The following is a 14,348-nucleotide window of genomic DNA, read 5'->3' as shown; positions in this document are numbered from 1 at the left end:
AATTAAAAAAAAATAAACCATTTGAAAAATAAATAAACCAATGCAAAGGGTATAAAGATTCCGCCTTTTCTTTGAAGAATCGTTTGATCGGGTCGGGCGAGTTCGGTTGCGCCGTCGTACTCCGCCACGCGTGTCGGCTACTCGTACCCCGCCAATCTTCTTCTCCCGCGTTCATGTCGTGGATCACTGGTAATAACTTGATTGACCTTTTCAATTTCTTTCCATTCTAATCCAACAATTTTCGTCGAAGTTCTTGGGGATTTCCTCCGATTTTTCCTTTTGCCTCCTCCTCTTGACCTTTCTCTTTTACGCCGGCAGCTATCGTCGTAAAACCCTAATGTTTGTGCTCTCAATTGTTCTACATTCATCTTTCAGCTCAAACATCATCTCTATGCGTTGATTCAATCCTATCTTCCGATTGTTTTGCTGCAATTATTGTTTGAATTTTGCATCATCTAGTCGTGGCTAGGGTTTCGAACCTTTGTTTGTGATTTGGGTTCCAGTTTTCTGTTATTGACGACCTCTGAAGCAACTATTGGCTTTATTAATCGGTTGCGGGTGGAAGATTATGACTAGAACGTATGCAATTTCTGGAGCGAGAAACTTTCGATATCGAGGGATTTTTCATGGAATTTGCTCCATTGTGTTGCTTTGTTTATACCTTAATCAGGGGAAGTTCTTGAGAAATCCGTTTGATCAGAATTCGCATTCGGTTCTTCCCCATAAATGGACCATTGGTGATAAGCAGGCTGGGGTGATTCATAGGCGAATAACTGAAGTCTCTGCTTCTTCTCTAAACAATACCATCGGTGTTGATGGACTTCTTACAAATAATAATAACACCGGGAGTCGTCCCCTATTATGCGTTGGCTTATCCGAACACAAAGGTTATCAGAGCCGATGTGAGTACTTGATTGCCCATCCCGATTGCAATTCAGGGGGATTTTTCAATTATATCGCATTCTTCTACTGTGACTGTGAAGGTTTTAGACTTTTGGGTTATGTGGCTTTGATAATTTGGCTTGCTGCGTTGTTCTATCTATTGGGTAATACCGCAGCTGACTTTTTTTGTTGCTCCTTGGAGAAACTGTCAAATCTTTTGAAGTTGCCAGCGACTGTGGCCGGAGTGTCGTTGCTTCCTCTTGGTAATGGAGCTCCTGATGTCTTTGCCAGCATTGCTGCTTTTATGGGAAAGGATGCTGGTGATGTTGGTCTTAACAGTGTCTTGGGTGGAGCTGTCTTTGTAACTTGTATCGTTGTTGGTGCTGTTTCTCTTTGTGTTGCCGAGAGGGACATCAGGATTGATAGGAAATGCTTTATCAGAGACATATGTTTCTTCATGTTTGTCATCATCTCACTTGCTATAATTTTGGCGTTTGGTCGGGTTACTGTCATCAGTGCCATTGCGTTTGTTTCGATTTATTTAGTCTATGGATTTGTAGTTGCTGCAAATGAGATTTTGGAGAATGACCCAGTAAAAGTGACACTGAACTCCTTGACACCTTTGCTTCCTGTAACTGGAAGCATTTTCTCTGTTGGGAGTGACGACGAAGAATCGGTCTATACAACTCTGCTTGATTACGAGGCTGATGGTGATGTACCACATCTCCAAAATAAACTGCCACAATGGATGTGGTCTTCACATGTTGCAATCTATTCAAATCAGGCTATGAAGGGCAGTGTTGATAGTCCAAAATTTCTGTGGGGTTGGAATGATGAGAATACAGCAACTGACCACTCATTGTTTTCCTGGTCCAAATTATTTTCACTTCTTGAACTTCCATTGATACTCCCAAGACGTTTGACCATTCCCATTGTCGAGGAGGAACGGTGGTCCAAAGTCTATGCTGTTGCCAGTGCTACGCTAGCACCCGTTCTTCTGGCATATTTATGGAACACCCAAGATGCTCTAGGACCTCTGAGTGGAAAACTTGCCTACTTTTTTGGGTTTTCCCTTGGCGGTGTGCTTGGTGTCCTTGCATATTTGTATACAAGCTCTGGTCATCCACCTCGCAGGGCTTTGTTTCCATGGGTCTTTGGAGGATTTTTTATGAGCATCGTCTGGTTTTACATCGTTGCAAATGAGCTAGTTGCTTTGTTGATGACATTAGGTTTAATTTTTGGAGTCAACCCATCAATTCTTGGATTAACAGTGCTGGCCTGGGGGAACTCAATGGGGGATTTGATGTCCAATTTAGCACTGGCAATGAATGGTGGAGACAGTGTACAGATTGCTATGTCTGGGTGCTACGCTGGGCCTATGTTCAATACTCTTGCGGGGCTGGGTACCTCCATGCTTCTTGGAGCCATTTCCCGTAGACCTGCAGCTTACATGCTTCCTAGAGATAGTAGCTTGTTTTACACATTGAGTTTTTTAATGTTAGGACTCATTTGGTCAGTTGTTGTGTTACCTAGGAACGGTATGCGCCCGAACAAAAATCTAGGAGTTGGCTTGATTGTTATATATTTGTCGTTTCTCATCCTCAGGGTGAGCACGTCAATGGTGAATCCCTGATGCTGGCAATAAATGTTTGTTTAAACTAATCATAGGCGTCTCAACTAAAAGCTGGCCATTGTAACGTGCGATTCAATTAAATGGTAGCCAAAAGTCAAGGACGTTCTCTGGACCCTGAACAGTTATTAAGACAATAGATGATGTTATAGGAGATCATGATGCCTTGACTTTGCATCATCAGCCTGTTAATATCATGATTTGTATATCATAGCATTGTTTAGTGAAATGAAGTTGTATATTTTTTCCTTTTAAACTCTCTTTATCTGAAGTTTGCATAAAACATGATTCTTGAGCTAGGAGATTGTGGTAGGACACTCTCATTTCGGTTCAACAGTGCAACCCAAACAACCATTTTTAGTTTTAGTCCGTAAAGTCTATCGAAATCGGATTCAGTTTATGAAGGGCTCATATTCTTGAATGCAAATGCTTTCCATAATTTTCTGTGATATTTCCTCTGTGAACTGTAATGGAGGTTTTTATTTCAATAAACATATGCTTACCTTCGGTGCCAAGGCACTGGACGTTCATTATGGGGTACTATTGGGTCGGGTGAATTTAATAATAGACGGCTGTTGGTTTTCCAGTCTTCCTTCTCCTTTCTGAGCCTATTCGAAAGAGAATCTAGTGTTTCTTGGCCGTGAATATCTAATATGAACAAGCTCATTCTGTCGTTTGTATTATTAAAAGTTGATATGATATATTCAGCTACTGTTGCCTTTGCCTTGCTTCATCTACTCTTATATGGCAGCAACGATCTCAAAGCAAGGCAAATGGGAGATCAGAAGGCAGTGGAGAAGGTAAAGAGTTCAATTACATTTACAGGACAAATGCTATAAAAGCTAAAAGAATACATTGCTGTTAACAAAATATGCAGATCCAGTTCATGGTGACGAACGAAATGGAGTCCGGCCACAAATCTACAGTTCAATCATGATGGAAGGGCGACGAGCAATTGCCATCGTCCCCTTTCTTAAAAATTCAGCAGCTGGTTGATTCGCCATAGATGTTGTCGAGAATGGCAACAACTCCAACAATAAAGGCCTGATCGACTCCAGGTTTTATTGAAACATAATAGATATCCTTGCTCAACTGCTCTCCAGTCTTTTTAATCGTTCCGATCTGCAGTTATTCGAAGCATGATTAATATACATCTCTAACATGTAACTCTGTATGAAATATATTAGCTTTACTGAGGGAACAGGACCAAAATCAAGTACAGCTACTCTCTTCAGTTATATTTAGGCTGTATGGGACAGTATTAAGCCATATGTGGGCTGTTGCAGTGAAGGTTCATTTGGTAGATAGCAAGCTACAACTTCGACAAACAGGTACCTGTTCCTATTTTCCAGTAACCATGTGAGGTCCTACATCGGTTGGAGAGGGAAACGAAGCATTCCTTATAAGGGTGTGGAAACCTTTTCCTAGTGGACGCATTTTAAAACCTTGAGGGAAAGTCCAAAGAGGACAATATCTGCTTGTGGTGGGCATGGGCTGTTACAAATGATATCAGACCCAGACATTGTGCAGTCTGCCAGCGAAAACGCTGGGCCCAAGAGGAATGGATTGTGAGATCCCACATTGGATAGAGAGAGGAACAAAATGTTCCTTCTAAGGGTGTGGAAACCTTTCCCTAGTGGACACGTTTTAAAACCTTGAGGGAAAGCCCTTGAAGGGAAAGCCCTTGAAGGAAGAACCCAAAAAGAACAATATCTACTAGTAGTAGGATTGAGCTGTTACAAATGGTGTCAAGCCAGACACCGGTCAGAGAGGACGTTGGGCTCTAAGGGAGGTGGATCAGGAGGTCCCACATTGGTTGGAGAAGGGAACAAAACATTCCTTTTAAGGGTGTAGAAACCTCTCCCTAGTGACGTGTTTTAAAACTTTGAGGGGAAGCCCTTGAAGTGAAAGTCCAAAGAGGACAATATCTACTAGCGGTGGGCTTGGGCTTGGGCGGCTACAACCCACGTACCATCCCCATAACAGAAGGCTAACTTTTTGCTTCTTTAGAATAAAACTTTCAGCGAATGCATGCTTAGTATATGGTTTGTAAATAGTAATCTGTAGTTTATAGTATATTTTCTATTCCATAGTAGGGAATATAATCTCACCTGAGCTACTGCATTGCCTTGTGAATCAATGATGCTGCATCTTCTATCTGGGAAATATCCACTGACCTCGAAGTCCCAATCTTTTCTGCTAACCTTTGGTTTTGTTGTTATTCTGATTCCAACATCGTTTTTCACAGGAAGACATGACTTGGGTCTTCTCAAGCTGAAAACCAGCTTTTTAGATCCTTGGAAGTCATATTTGTAAGCCTTCCATATCTTATGAAAGCTTAGAGCCTCAAAAATCCCTCCCTGAAACACAATAAGATGAAGATTTTCAACACATACTCACAGTATAACATCCACATTCCACTTAGAACACTGTTCTGAATCGTCCAAAAAGACTTGTTTAGGGAATGAGTAGAGTAATTGGATATTACCTTCCCACGGAGTAAAAGCAAAGCATCCCTCTTCTCATCCCTCACAACCAGCTCTTCTTCTTTTCCCAGAATCCCACACCCATCAACACTGAAAACAACTTTCTGATTACAATCTGTCACAACAAAACCTCCTCCATTAATGACGTGTGGTCTCGTCCTAACGATAAACACAACCTCGGAAGACGAACAGTAGAATTTGCTAACTAGGGGAATCATCTTCTTTCCAATTGTAGCAAAACGATGATTATTCGTTCGTCTGTCCTGCAATTTATGTGGCTCTAAACAGCCAGCCTGGCTATGTTTTCAACAGGGTTTGGCAAATGATTGACTGCTTCTCATATTCAAGGTTTGAAAAAGAATACTAATTGCTTTAAGTTGTGGTTGCTTGTTTCAGATCACAACAAATAGTTCACGCACTGTTAGTTTAGTTTAGCCAATAGAAAGAGAGAGGGCTCTGGGAGTTATTCCACTTGCACTTTGTCTTCCATTGCTAGATGCTAGAAAATTTTCAGCCAAAGAAAAGTCATAAAGAAAGATTCTTTCTAAAGCTTATCTTGAGAAAACAAGCAATAGTTTTTCAGAAGTTTGTGCTAAGAATCCTTCTGGTAAAAGTCATAAAGGCATCGACTTTGACAATCTGTGAGTTCTAGTTCAAAATGAGCTCTAATGAAGGGATTTGATTGGAGTAAGAAGATCCCATATGTAACGGTTCAAGCCCATTGCTATAAGATATTGTCTTCTTTGGGCTTTTTCTTTCGGGTTTCCCCTCAAAGTCCTTAAAATGCGTATGCTAGAGAGAGGTTTCCACACCCTTGTAAAGTATGTTTCGTTCTCCTCCCCAACCGATGTGAGATCTCACATTCACCCACTTCCCTCGTGTGCAGCATCCTCGCTGACACTCGTTCCTTTCTCCAATCGATGTGAAACCGCCCAATCCACCCCTTTCGGGGCTAAGTGTTCTCGCTAGCACACCACCCGGTGTCTGGCTATGATACCATTTGTAACGGCCCAAGTCCACCCTAGTATATATTGTCCTCTTTGGGCTTTCTCTCTCGGGTTTCTCCAATCGATGTGGGACCCCCTAATCCACCCCCTTCAGGGCTCAGTGTCCTTGCTGACACACTGCGTCGTATCCACCTCCCTTCGGGGCTCAGCCTCCTCGCTGGTACACAACCTGACGTCTAGCTCTAATACCATTTGTAATGATCCAAGCCCACTGTTAACAGATACGGTCCTCTTTAGACTTTTTCTTTCAGGTTTTCCCTCAAGGTTTTTAAAACGCGTCTATTACAGAGAGGTTTTACACACTCTTATAAAGAATGTTTCGTTCTCTTCCCCAATCGAAATGAGATCTCACACTATGTCTATAGTTTCCGAAGGAAAACGTTTGAGTAAAGTAATGAAAGCACCATCAGAGAATATTGCCAGCTTAAAAAACTTTTGACTGGTTTACAGAGAGAACAGTGGTTCCATTTCTAACCATTGAATACTATCCTTGAATGCCCTTTGAAAATGAAGCTTCCTTTCAATCTTCTTTGGATTTCTTACTTTTGACTTCATGGGTGTTGCGTCCCTTCCCTACCAAGAAACAATGTCTCCAGATCATCCGGTGCAAAGTACACAAATTCAAACTTAGCTTAAAGAAAAACTTTTAACTATTCCTATTATCCATCTGTCAATTTAAATGATAGTGATTGATCCATGCACAAACATATTTAGGTTCGGGTCGATTAAGTTTCTATGTTTCTTTTTGTAATTTTATAACCTCTCTTATTCTTAGTTCACATCCAACACGTGGAAGGTTCAAATATGACTTAACTCGTTGAGCTAGGATCATGTTGACAATAATCTATCCCATTGATTGTAAGTTTGAATACCCACTTTCTCGTTTTGAATTGTAACACCTGTTTTTTAAAATTACTTTTAAATAAGACTTAGAATCGATAATCTATACAGAGAGACCGCTAGACGATATTGTTCGTTTTGGCCCGTTACGCATTGTCGTCAGCCTTACAGTATTAAAATGCATATACTAGGAAGAGCTTTCCACACCCCTCTTGGGGGCCACCGTCTTTGCTAGCACACCACCCGGTATCTGACTCTGATACCATTTGTAATAACTCAAGACCACCGCTAACAAATATTGTCCGCTTAGGCTCGTTACGTATCGCCGTCAACCTCACAGTATTAAAACGTGTCTACTAGAGAGCTTTCTACACCATTATAAAAAATGTTTCATTCCTCTCTCCCAACCGACGTAGGATCTCACTTTATAATTTGAGTCATTATAATAACGAGGTTGTAACATAATATGAAATCAATTTGATGGATGAAATATGTAACATATATCAACATTCTTCTAGTAAAATATGTATTAAAAAAATAATTTATGAGGCGTTTGACAGTCGGTTTTTGTTCATAAAGGTAATTTTTTTTAATTTTCTTTGTATAAAGGTAAAAATTTAATGAAAGCGTAAAGGCCACTTTTATTAAAAAAATAATTTATGATCTCGAGTTTCGAATCTATACTTGAATCTGCAATTTTTTGCAATGGTTACCCAGTCGAATACGCCGCTGCCCCACTTCCTTTTTGTCTTGATCATCTGTTTCTATTCCATTCGACGCTCCAAATGTAAGAGCAGACCAGACCCCCTCCGTCACCGTCGGTTCCAAATTCTCAGAGCCCCATAATCGTTCTGTTCATGTGATTTTCCATGCTCTGATAATGGGCCAGACATTGGGTGCTTTTCATCGCAATTTGATTTGATATCAGGCCCGGGAACGCTCTTAAGCCCGTCGCCGCGCTCACACGCACACCAACTGTTTGTAGAAATGTCAGGTATATTTCTTTTCCCCGTTTGTTCGGGTAGCTTGGAGCTTTTTGGTTTTCGATGTGTATTATTCAGTGTTTGCATTACGTTAATCTGTAGTTTCCTCTTTGTCTAGCTCGAGATGCTGATTCGCATCCGAAGCAACAGCCTTCTCCCCTCTGTAAGCATTTCTCCTCCACGTGCGTTCTGAGCTACCTACTTTCCATTTTGCTTCTTTGCTAGAAACCATATTTCAACGCCCAAAACAGCTAAAGAAACAAGGCATAGCAACTTAGTTAGTTGGGGTCATTTCTTTTTACTCCATTACTGCTAAAGAATGAGCAAACTCCAAAATTTCACTTACCCAGATGCCTATACTTAGCAAACTAGTCTTATACCGGCTTAGGCACGCCAGGCACAGGCTTTTCTCATAGCCATCTTTACGTTCTTAATGGAAAACAGAGTTTTTTTCAAGAATATTTTAACCTCTTTTCTCAATTTCTCTCATGAAAGAATGCTACTGCCTCGAGTCGTGAAAAGGCTCGTATTTTCACTTAAGTCTGTGACAATAATGGCTCTCTTTCTGTCCTTATTATCACTTGCATCGTTAAGAACTCTGCAGCCCGGAACTTGGTACATACATTATGTGCTGTGTTTTACTTGCAGAGAGGCTTTCTTTTTGTGGGCTGTAACTATCTTTGTCAGCCTTTCTTATTACTTCTCTGTCACTACCCATGTAAGATCATTCATACCTAACATCAATTGCCGCTTTAGTTTGTCACTTGCTTTTACAGTTTCTGCTTTCTTATTACTTATATTTCTGCTGCTATTGCAATTCTCTGCTGTTTTCTTTCTCATCTGTGCTCTGTCTTTCGGTGATTGGAAACTTGGTTTCTATCAGGGTCAGGTGCCCTGAGATCAAGCAATGGCTGCTCGGTCGGTTTACTCTTCATCAGTGTCTTCGCTACCACCCCCAAGTCCGAAATCTCCGCCTGACTACCCGGATTTGTATGGGAAGCGTCGAGAGATAGCCAGGATACAGAAGCTTGAAGGAGAAATTGGTTTCCTTGAGGTGAGTTCGAATTGAAATGATTATCTCTGTTTTCATCAACTCACAATGACATGGTGACATCGGAAAGCTGATGTACAATTGCAAGCATTTCTCTTTTTTGTTATTAGCATTGCTAATTAGACTCAAAATCTGATCTTTTGGTTTGATTTAGAGAGCTAGTGTCCCTTAGAGTTTTAGAACAGATTCGATAATCTTAGAACTTCCATTTCGTGGTATAAAGCTTCTCCGAGACCTTCATAGAAAAGTACTGTCGATGCGTTACACATTTCTTGTTTTCTTGAATCAGGACGAACTAAAATCCATTCGAAGTCTTCAACCTGTCTCAATCAGCTGCAAAGAGTATGTTTCTCTTAAATTTCATCATCTTTTAATTTATTGAAGTTCTAATGTTTTCTTTCAGTTGACTGAACACAATCAATTAGGTATCGATCCATCCACTCTTTCGTTTCCACTGTTGATTAACATTACACTTTTGCAGGATTAGTGACTTTGTAACGGCCAACTCAGATCCATTGATGCCTACGTAAGAGTTCATTTTTCAGTAAACAAATCTGCATAAATTTAAGACTGCATTGATCATGATCCACGTCGATGTTTCTTTTTTCAAGCAGATATAGGACAAAACATCGGCGATATCGCATCTGGAAATGGTTATGGTTAGAACTTTCAACATACGAATTCTGATTCCAGCTTATTATCACTTAGAAAAATATTTTGTATATAACATTTTGTTACGATTGTCATGCAGCGGACTTCCTTGCTTTAATTTGTCATGGCTGTGCTGCTGCTCTTGCACTGGGTGCTCTGTCTACCTAGAGATGTCTCGCAGCAGTGATTGCAAACCATGCAAGTTTCCATCATGTTTAAGCTGTTGTAGCATGCCGAAGTGTAGTTCCTTCTCTTGTCCCTCTTTGTCCTGCTGTAGAAACATCTCGTGCCGTAGGTTGTGTTGTTTTATATCATTACCTTCACTTTCATGCCCCCCTTGTTGCAGCTGCTGCGAATGCAAATGCAACTGCAAATGCAGCTGTAAGTGCTCTTTTCCAAAATGTTCCCAGGTATCTTCTTGTCGCCTCTGCACAAAGTCCTGTTGCAACCCCTGCTCTTTATGCTGTTGCTTTTAGTTCAGCAACACTATTCCATATAGTTTATCTTGATCTTCTACATGATATAATCAGTGTACATTATGATGAATATCTTAATCTGCTGGATTATTGATGCAAATATTTTGAGTTGTTTAATCCTACTCTGCTGGATTATTGATGCAAATCATTGAAACTGGCTGGCCTCGTTATAAAACATGTTCATCATTGCTGTTTTGTCTAGTTTTTAGTGGAGGAGAGGGAAATTTGGGAGTTATAGGCATTTGTAAGTAAAAGCACACACTTAACTGGCCTTCATGTTTTTGAATTTTCCTAACAGGACCGACGGTAACAGTAATTCTTAGATAACTAGGAAAAGAAGTGCCAAATTTTATGCATTACATTAGTTTTGACTCTCCCCAGGCCTTCCCCTAAAGCATCTCAATGGCAAACCAAACGCTGAATTTTCCCATGCAATGATATGATCATTCTCTCTGGCTGATTGCTGATCATATCATCTTCTTGCTGTTTTCTTTCTGAAATTGGAGAAAGTTGGAGGAATGGAAAAACCTACAAATGGAAAACGCCCTATACAAAAACAACAATCACAACTTGGTCCAGGCGAATGCCACCGGGCTTCTAACTTGGTGTTGGTCATTGCTCCAAGCAATCGATCCAAACCCATATCTCGTGGTTCGAGCAGCGTCCCTGCTCGCCACGAATGTAACAGTGTACCTCTTCCTCTCCCCAACTTTAGAGAACACAAGCTTTGAAGGTTTCACCGTCACCTTCACAACCGACGGTGCAGTAGTAGCCACTTCATAAACTGACCCTGCAGCCCCAACATTGGTAACTATACGAGTGTACCGGACAACCCTCTTGCTCCCAAACACAACTGAAAATGAAGGGTAGTTTAGTTGCCCTGGGTCAGCAAACTTTTTCAAGCAGGTTATGTTCGATCGCTTCGCGATTGCCTGAACATGATCGATCCCATAGTCCAAGGAGCACAAAAAGGTAATATAATCATTGGTCGAGATGTCGTATACAAGACCGGGGGAGAGGGCTTTGTGAGGATCAACATGGCCAGCTCCATGAGCCCATGGATTGGAAAACGCCCCTCCGGCAGCATCCCGGAGAGATGAGTTGGTGTTGTCCTGCGTGTAGGCAGTGGTCATTAATGCAGACTTGATTGCGCTTGGACTCCATGATGGATGAGCTGCCTTCAGCAACGCCGCCAGCCCACTTATGTGCGGGCAAGACATGGATGTTCCTACATACATAGCAGAAGATTTATCAGGCCAGAGTGGACCAGAGAAGTTGGGATAGAGCCAGCCATTCAGAATCGGGACATACCTGACATGATATTGAACTGAGTTTTCCTCTTATCGTTGTCCAATCCAGTAGGCCCGATGGACTCAGACCAGGCGGCCAGGATGTTAACGCCAGGCCCTATAACGTCCGGCTTAAGGATTTGGGGCGTTACCAAGTTGGGTCCTCTGGAACTGAAGGCCGCCACCACTGGAGATGGGCGCACGTTCAGAACTGTCCCACCAAAGCTCAGCACGGCCGTCGGCTTCGCTACTGACCGTACATACTGCCGGATCAAGTCGCCGGTTTTCGCCCCAACCGCCACGGCCGGCAGTAAGTGACTGTCAGCCACCAGTTCTTCCCCACTGGCTGCCGTGTTTGCCAGAATCATCCCAATGCCACCTGCATCTCTCACCACCCCTCCCTTCTCTACTCTGGCGTTGATTCCCCTGTCGCAGATTACCACTTTCCCCCGAACAAACGCCGGCTCAAGAGATCCGGGTAAGCACATGTTGCTGGAGCTGTTGCTTCCTTTGTTGTACACCAAAGCCACCGGTTTATTTCCCATTCCTTGGCCACTGTAGAGTGACACTCCAGTGAACCGCTTGCCATTTCCGAGTTGGACATAAGCTGGGAAGTCTCGGTCCAGAGTTCCGGCTCCGACTGTCATGATCCACGGGGCCACATTAGCCAGAGACGCCTTGTTTGGCCCACTGTTTCCAGCTGAGCACGAAACGAAAACCCCCTTCTCCATGGCCGCAAATGCTCCGATTGCTATTGTATCCCTGTAATACGGTGCAGAGCCACCGCCCAAAGAGAGTGATAGCACATCGACGCCGTCAGATATTGCCCGATCCATACCGGCAAGAATGTCAGATCCAAAGCAACCAGTGGGCCAACAGGTCTTGTAAGCGGCAACTCTTGCTTGAGGAGCCATTCCCCTAGCTATACCTCTAGCATACCCAAGTAGGCTCGCGTTAGCCACATGTGACCCAGCAGCTGTGCTCGCAGTGTGCGTGCCGTGCCCATCCTGGTCACGAGGCGACTCGTTCTCTCTGGATTTTCTAAAGTATCCACCACCGGAAGCCATTTGATAACCCTTCGAGAAGCTGCGAGCTCCGATTAGTTTCTTGTTACAGAGAGAAGGGCTGAAATCGGGTCCCGATTCACATTCTCCACGCCACCGTGATGGGATCTCCGGCATCCCGGTGTCATCAAAGCTCTTCGACTCCGGCCAAATCCCAGTATCGAGAACCCCAATGATGACATCATGAGAAGCCTGGTCGAGATCCTGAGTGTTGTGACCTTCCCACAAGCCGAAATCGGAGTCGAGGCCGAGGAAACCCGGAGTGCGAGTTGTGTGAAGATTGTAAACAGTGTCTTCATAGACACCCAGAACTGAATCGGATTGGCGGAGCAATTCGGCTTCATCTGGGTCAAGAGAAGCAGCGAAGCCATGGTAGGCGGAGGTGTAGGTGTAGAGAAGGGAATCGGAGGTAGCAGAGGAGGACAGAGATTGGAGATGGGCAGAGTACCAGTCATGGTGGGTGAGATAATCAGATGGCAGAGCATGATGTTTCATGCGAACAATGTAGGTTCTCTTGGCATTGACAAAGACACAAGGAAGAAGAAGAAGAAGAAGAAGAAAGGAAGCAACGAGTAATCTAGCCATGGACCCCATGGGAAGGAAGGAAGGAAGAGTGGAGAAATCTCACTTAAAGCTAAGCATATAAGCAAAGCAGAGAGAGCTGAGAAGGAGAGGAATGGCCAAACACAGCTCCCAAAACAAAGCTGACTGTCAAACCAAGAAGGGGTAGAGAAGGACAGTTCTAGGACCAGTGTCTGGTTTATATAGCAAGGTAAAGTTCCAAACAAGGCTGCCATTTCCCTTTTATTACATAAACACCACCCATGATTTCTTCCTCCAAAAGGGCCCTACTTTTTAGGCTTTCGGTTCCCATGCTCAATCGTGACATTCTAAGCCGAGCCTGTGGAGTAGAACGAAATAGTGCTTAAACTTCTTTTTAGTAGACTCATTTTAAAAATTTTGAGGGAAAGTTTAAAAAGAAAAATCCAAAAAAGACAATATCTACTAATGGTAGGCTTATGCCATTACAAATGGTATCAGGCCAAAAAATCGGGCAATGTGCTAGCGAGGCCGAGCTCCGAAGGGGAGTGGACACAAAACAGTGTACCAGCAAAGACGTTGGGCCCTTAAAAAGGTGGATTGTGAGATCCCACATTAATTGAGGAGAAGAACGAAATATTCTCCTATGGAAATTTCTCGCTCGACGTGTAAAAAAAAAAAGGGGTCAATTTTGGAAGAAGACAGCCTACTACATGAGGAAAAAAGCCCACAAAATGTGCTCTTCCTCACGGGTTTAGCTTGTTTGGAAGTAACCCGTGAATGAGAATTTTGTATTGTACCTCAGATGACAGATTTTGGAAACACTGAGACTGTGAGGTTTATATGTGCAATTTTGTCTTTCCTTTCATATGAATGAATGGCTACTAAAATCACATCTCTTAATCATTTATTTACCAACATGAAAATAATACTTCAAAGGTAAGATTTGAGATTTGAGTAAAGCATTAAATCTCCTCCTCCTCCTCCTCCTCCTCCTATTCCTTTTCTTCTCTCTGTTCTTATTTCCCACACCATGACAAACCCACCTCCCCAGCTGGAAAACGCGTTATGTTTTGTCATTGCTCATTTTTTCTTCTTTTTTTTTTTTTTCTTTTCAGTTTATGCAGTGAAAATACTTTGAAGGGTTGTGTTCACATGGAAGTGGGAGAGGCTGAAATTGCTGACTATGAAAATTGCACACAAAGTGTTCGACAAAATGCCAATGAGACCGAGAAGAGGACAATTTGGTGGCATTTTGGGGGAAGTGACGAGAGGAGGGAGGGAGGGAAGGGGCTGTTTGGGGAAAGTAAAAAAGGGGTGGACACGGCAGTCAATAAGGAAAAGGGCAGATACCAAGATTGATAAATGCATGGGAGAAAGAGCCAAAATGGGTCTCTTTTTTAAAACAAATTTGAGATAAGAGGGCAGCACAACACACACACCATTTCC

The 14,348-nt window shown here is 42.6% G+C and overlaps 4 protein-coding genes across 7 annotated transcripts; 2 read left to right on the top strand and 2 right to left on the bottom strand.

Annotated features, from left to right (window-relative positions):
• Positions 1-41: 41 nt before the first annotated feature.
• LOC111461490 (cation/calcium exchanger 3-like) lies at positions 42-2,768 on the top strand. 2 transcript variants are annotated; one of them, XM_023105028.1, is made up of 2 exons: positions 42-189; positions 376-2,768. In XM_023105028.1, exon 2 carries the CDS (start codon positions 569-571, stop codon positions 2,513-2,515), a length of 1,947 nt encoding a protein of 648 aa, XP_022960796.1. In that variant the 5' UTR covers positions 42-189; positions 376-568; the 3' UTR covers positions 2,516-2,768. The 2 variants fall into 2 exon arrangements, with proteins under 2 accessions (XP_022960796.1, XP_022960795.1); XM_023105027.1 differs by having other exon boundaries at positions 319-2,768.
• A 532-nt stretch (positions 2,769-3,300) lies between these two features.
• On the bottom strand, positions 3,301-5,802 carry LOC111461497 (protein LURP-one-related 6-like). Its single transcript, XM_023105038.1, has 3 exons — positions 5,001-5,802; positions 4,624-4,872; positions 3,301-3,634 (listed from the first exon to the last, which is right to left on the bottom strand). Exons 1-3 carry the CDS (start codon positions 5,214-5,216, stop codon positions 3,494-3,496), a joined length of 606 nt encoding a protein of 201 aa, XP_022960806.1. The 5' UTR covers positions 5,217-5,802; the 3' UTR covers positions 3,301-3,493.
• Positions 5,803-7,502: 1,700 nt separating this feature from the next.
• LOC111461496 (guanine nucleotide-binding protein subunit gamma 3-like) lies at positions 7,503-10,102 on the top strand. Of its 3 annotated transcripts, XM_023105035.1 has the most exons (8): positions 7,503-7,839; positions 7,947-7,991; positions 8,477-8,546; positions 8,712-8,882; positions 9,169-9,221; positions 9,361-9,405; positions 9,494-9,538; positions 9,631-10,102. In XM_023105035.1, exons 4-8 carry the CDS (start codon positions 8,736-8,738, stop codon positions 10,004-10,006), a joined length of 666 nt encoding a protein of 221 aa, XP_022960803.1. In that variant the 5' UTR covers positions 7,503-7,839; positions 7,947-7,991; positions 8,477-8,546; positions 8,712-8,735; the 3' UTR covers positions 10,007-10,102. The 3 variants fall into 3 exon arrangements, with proteins under 3 accessions (XP_022960803.1, XP_022960802.1, XP_022960804.1); XM_023105034.1 differs by lacking the exon at positions 8,477-8,546; XM_023105036.1 differs by lacking the exons at positions 7,947-7,991; positions 8,477-8,546.
• Positions 10,103-10,273: 171 nt separating this feature from the next.
• LOC111461488 (subtilisin-like protease SBT1.8) lies at positions 10,274-13,076 on the bottom strand. The gene is made up of 2 exons (XM_023105024.1): positions 11,318-13,076; positions 10,274-11,234 (listed from the first exon to the last, which is right to left on the bottom strand). The coding sequence occupies exons 1-2, from the start codon at positions 12,951-12,953 to the stop codon at positions 10,570-10,572; spliced, it is 2,301 nt and encodes a 766-aa protein (XP_022960792.1). The 5' UTR covers positions 12,954-13,076; the 3' UTR covers positions 10,274-10,569.
• Between the last annotated feature and the right edge of the window lie 1,272 nt (positions 13,077-14,348).

Source organism: Cucurbita moschata, unplaced genomic scaffold, assembly GCF_002738365.1.
Source record: "Cucurbita moschata cultivar Rifu unplaced genomic scaffold, Cmos_1.0 Cmo_Scf00025, whole genome shotgun sequence".
Taxonomy (NCBI): Eukaryota; Viridiplantae; Streptophyta; class Magnoliopsida; order Cucurbitales; family Cucurbitaceae; genus Cucurbita; species Cucurbita moschata.
This window is presented reverse-complemented; position numbering and strand designations above follow the sequence as displayed.

Coding starts and splice junctions, on each gene's coding strand:
- LOC111461497 (XM_023105038.1), bottom strand. CDS start 5,216: ATGATTCCCCTAGTTAGCAAATTCTACTGTTCGTCTTCCGAGGTTGTG. Junction 4,873..5,000: donor TGCTTTTACTCCGTGGGAAG/GTAATATCCAAT, acceptor ATTGTGTTTCAG/GGAGGGATTTTTGAGGCTCT. Junction 3,635..4,623: donor AAGGCAATGCAGTAGCTCAG/GTGAGATTATAT, acceptor GAATAACTGCAG/ATCGGAACGATTAAAAAGAC.
- LOC111461490 (XM_023105028.1), top strand. CDS start 569: ATGACTAGAACGTATGCAATTTCTGGAGCGAGAAACTTTCGATATCGA.
- LOC111461488 (XM_023105024.1), bottom strand. CDS start 12,953: ATGGGGTCCATGGCTAGATTACTCGTTGCTTCCTTTCTTCTTCTTCTT. Junction 11,235..11,317: donor TCAGTTCAATATCATGTCAG/GTATGTCCCGAT, acceptor CTATGTATGTAG/GAACATCCATGTCTTGCCCG.
- LOC111461496 (XM_023105036.1), top strand. CDS start 8,736: ATGGCTGCTCGGTCGGTTTACTCTTCATCAGTGTCTTCGCTACCACCC. Junction 8,883..9,168: donor GAGAAATTGGTTTCCTTGAG/GTGAGTTCGAAT, acceptor TTCTTGAATCAG/GACGAACTAAAATCCATTCG. Junction 9,222..9,360: donor GTCTCAATCAGCTGCAAAGA/GTATGTTTCTCT, acceptor ACACTTTTGCAG/GATTAGTGACTTTGTAACGG.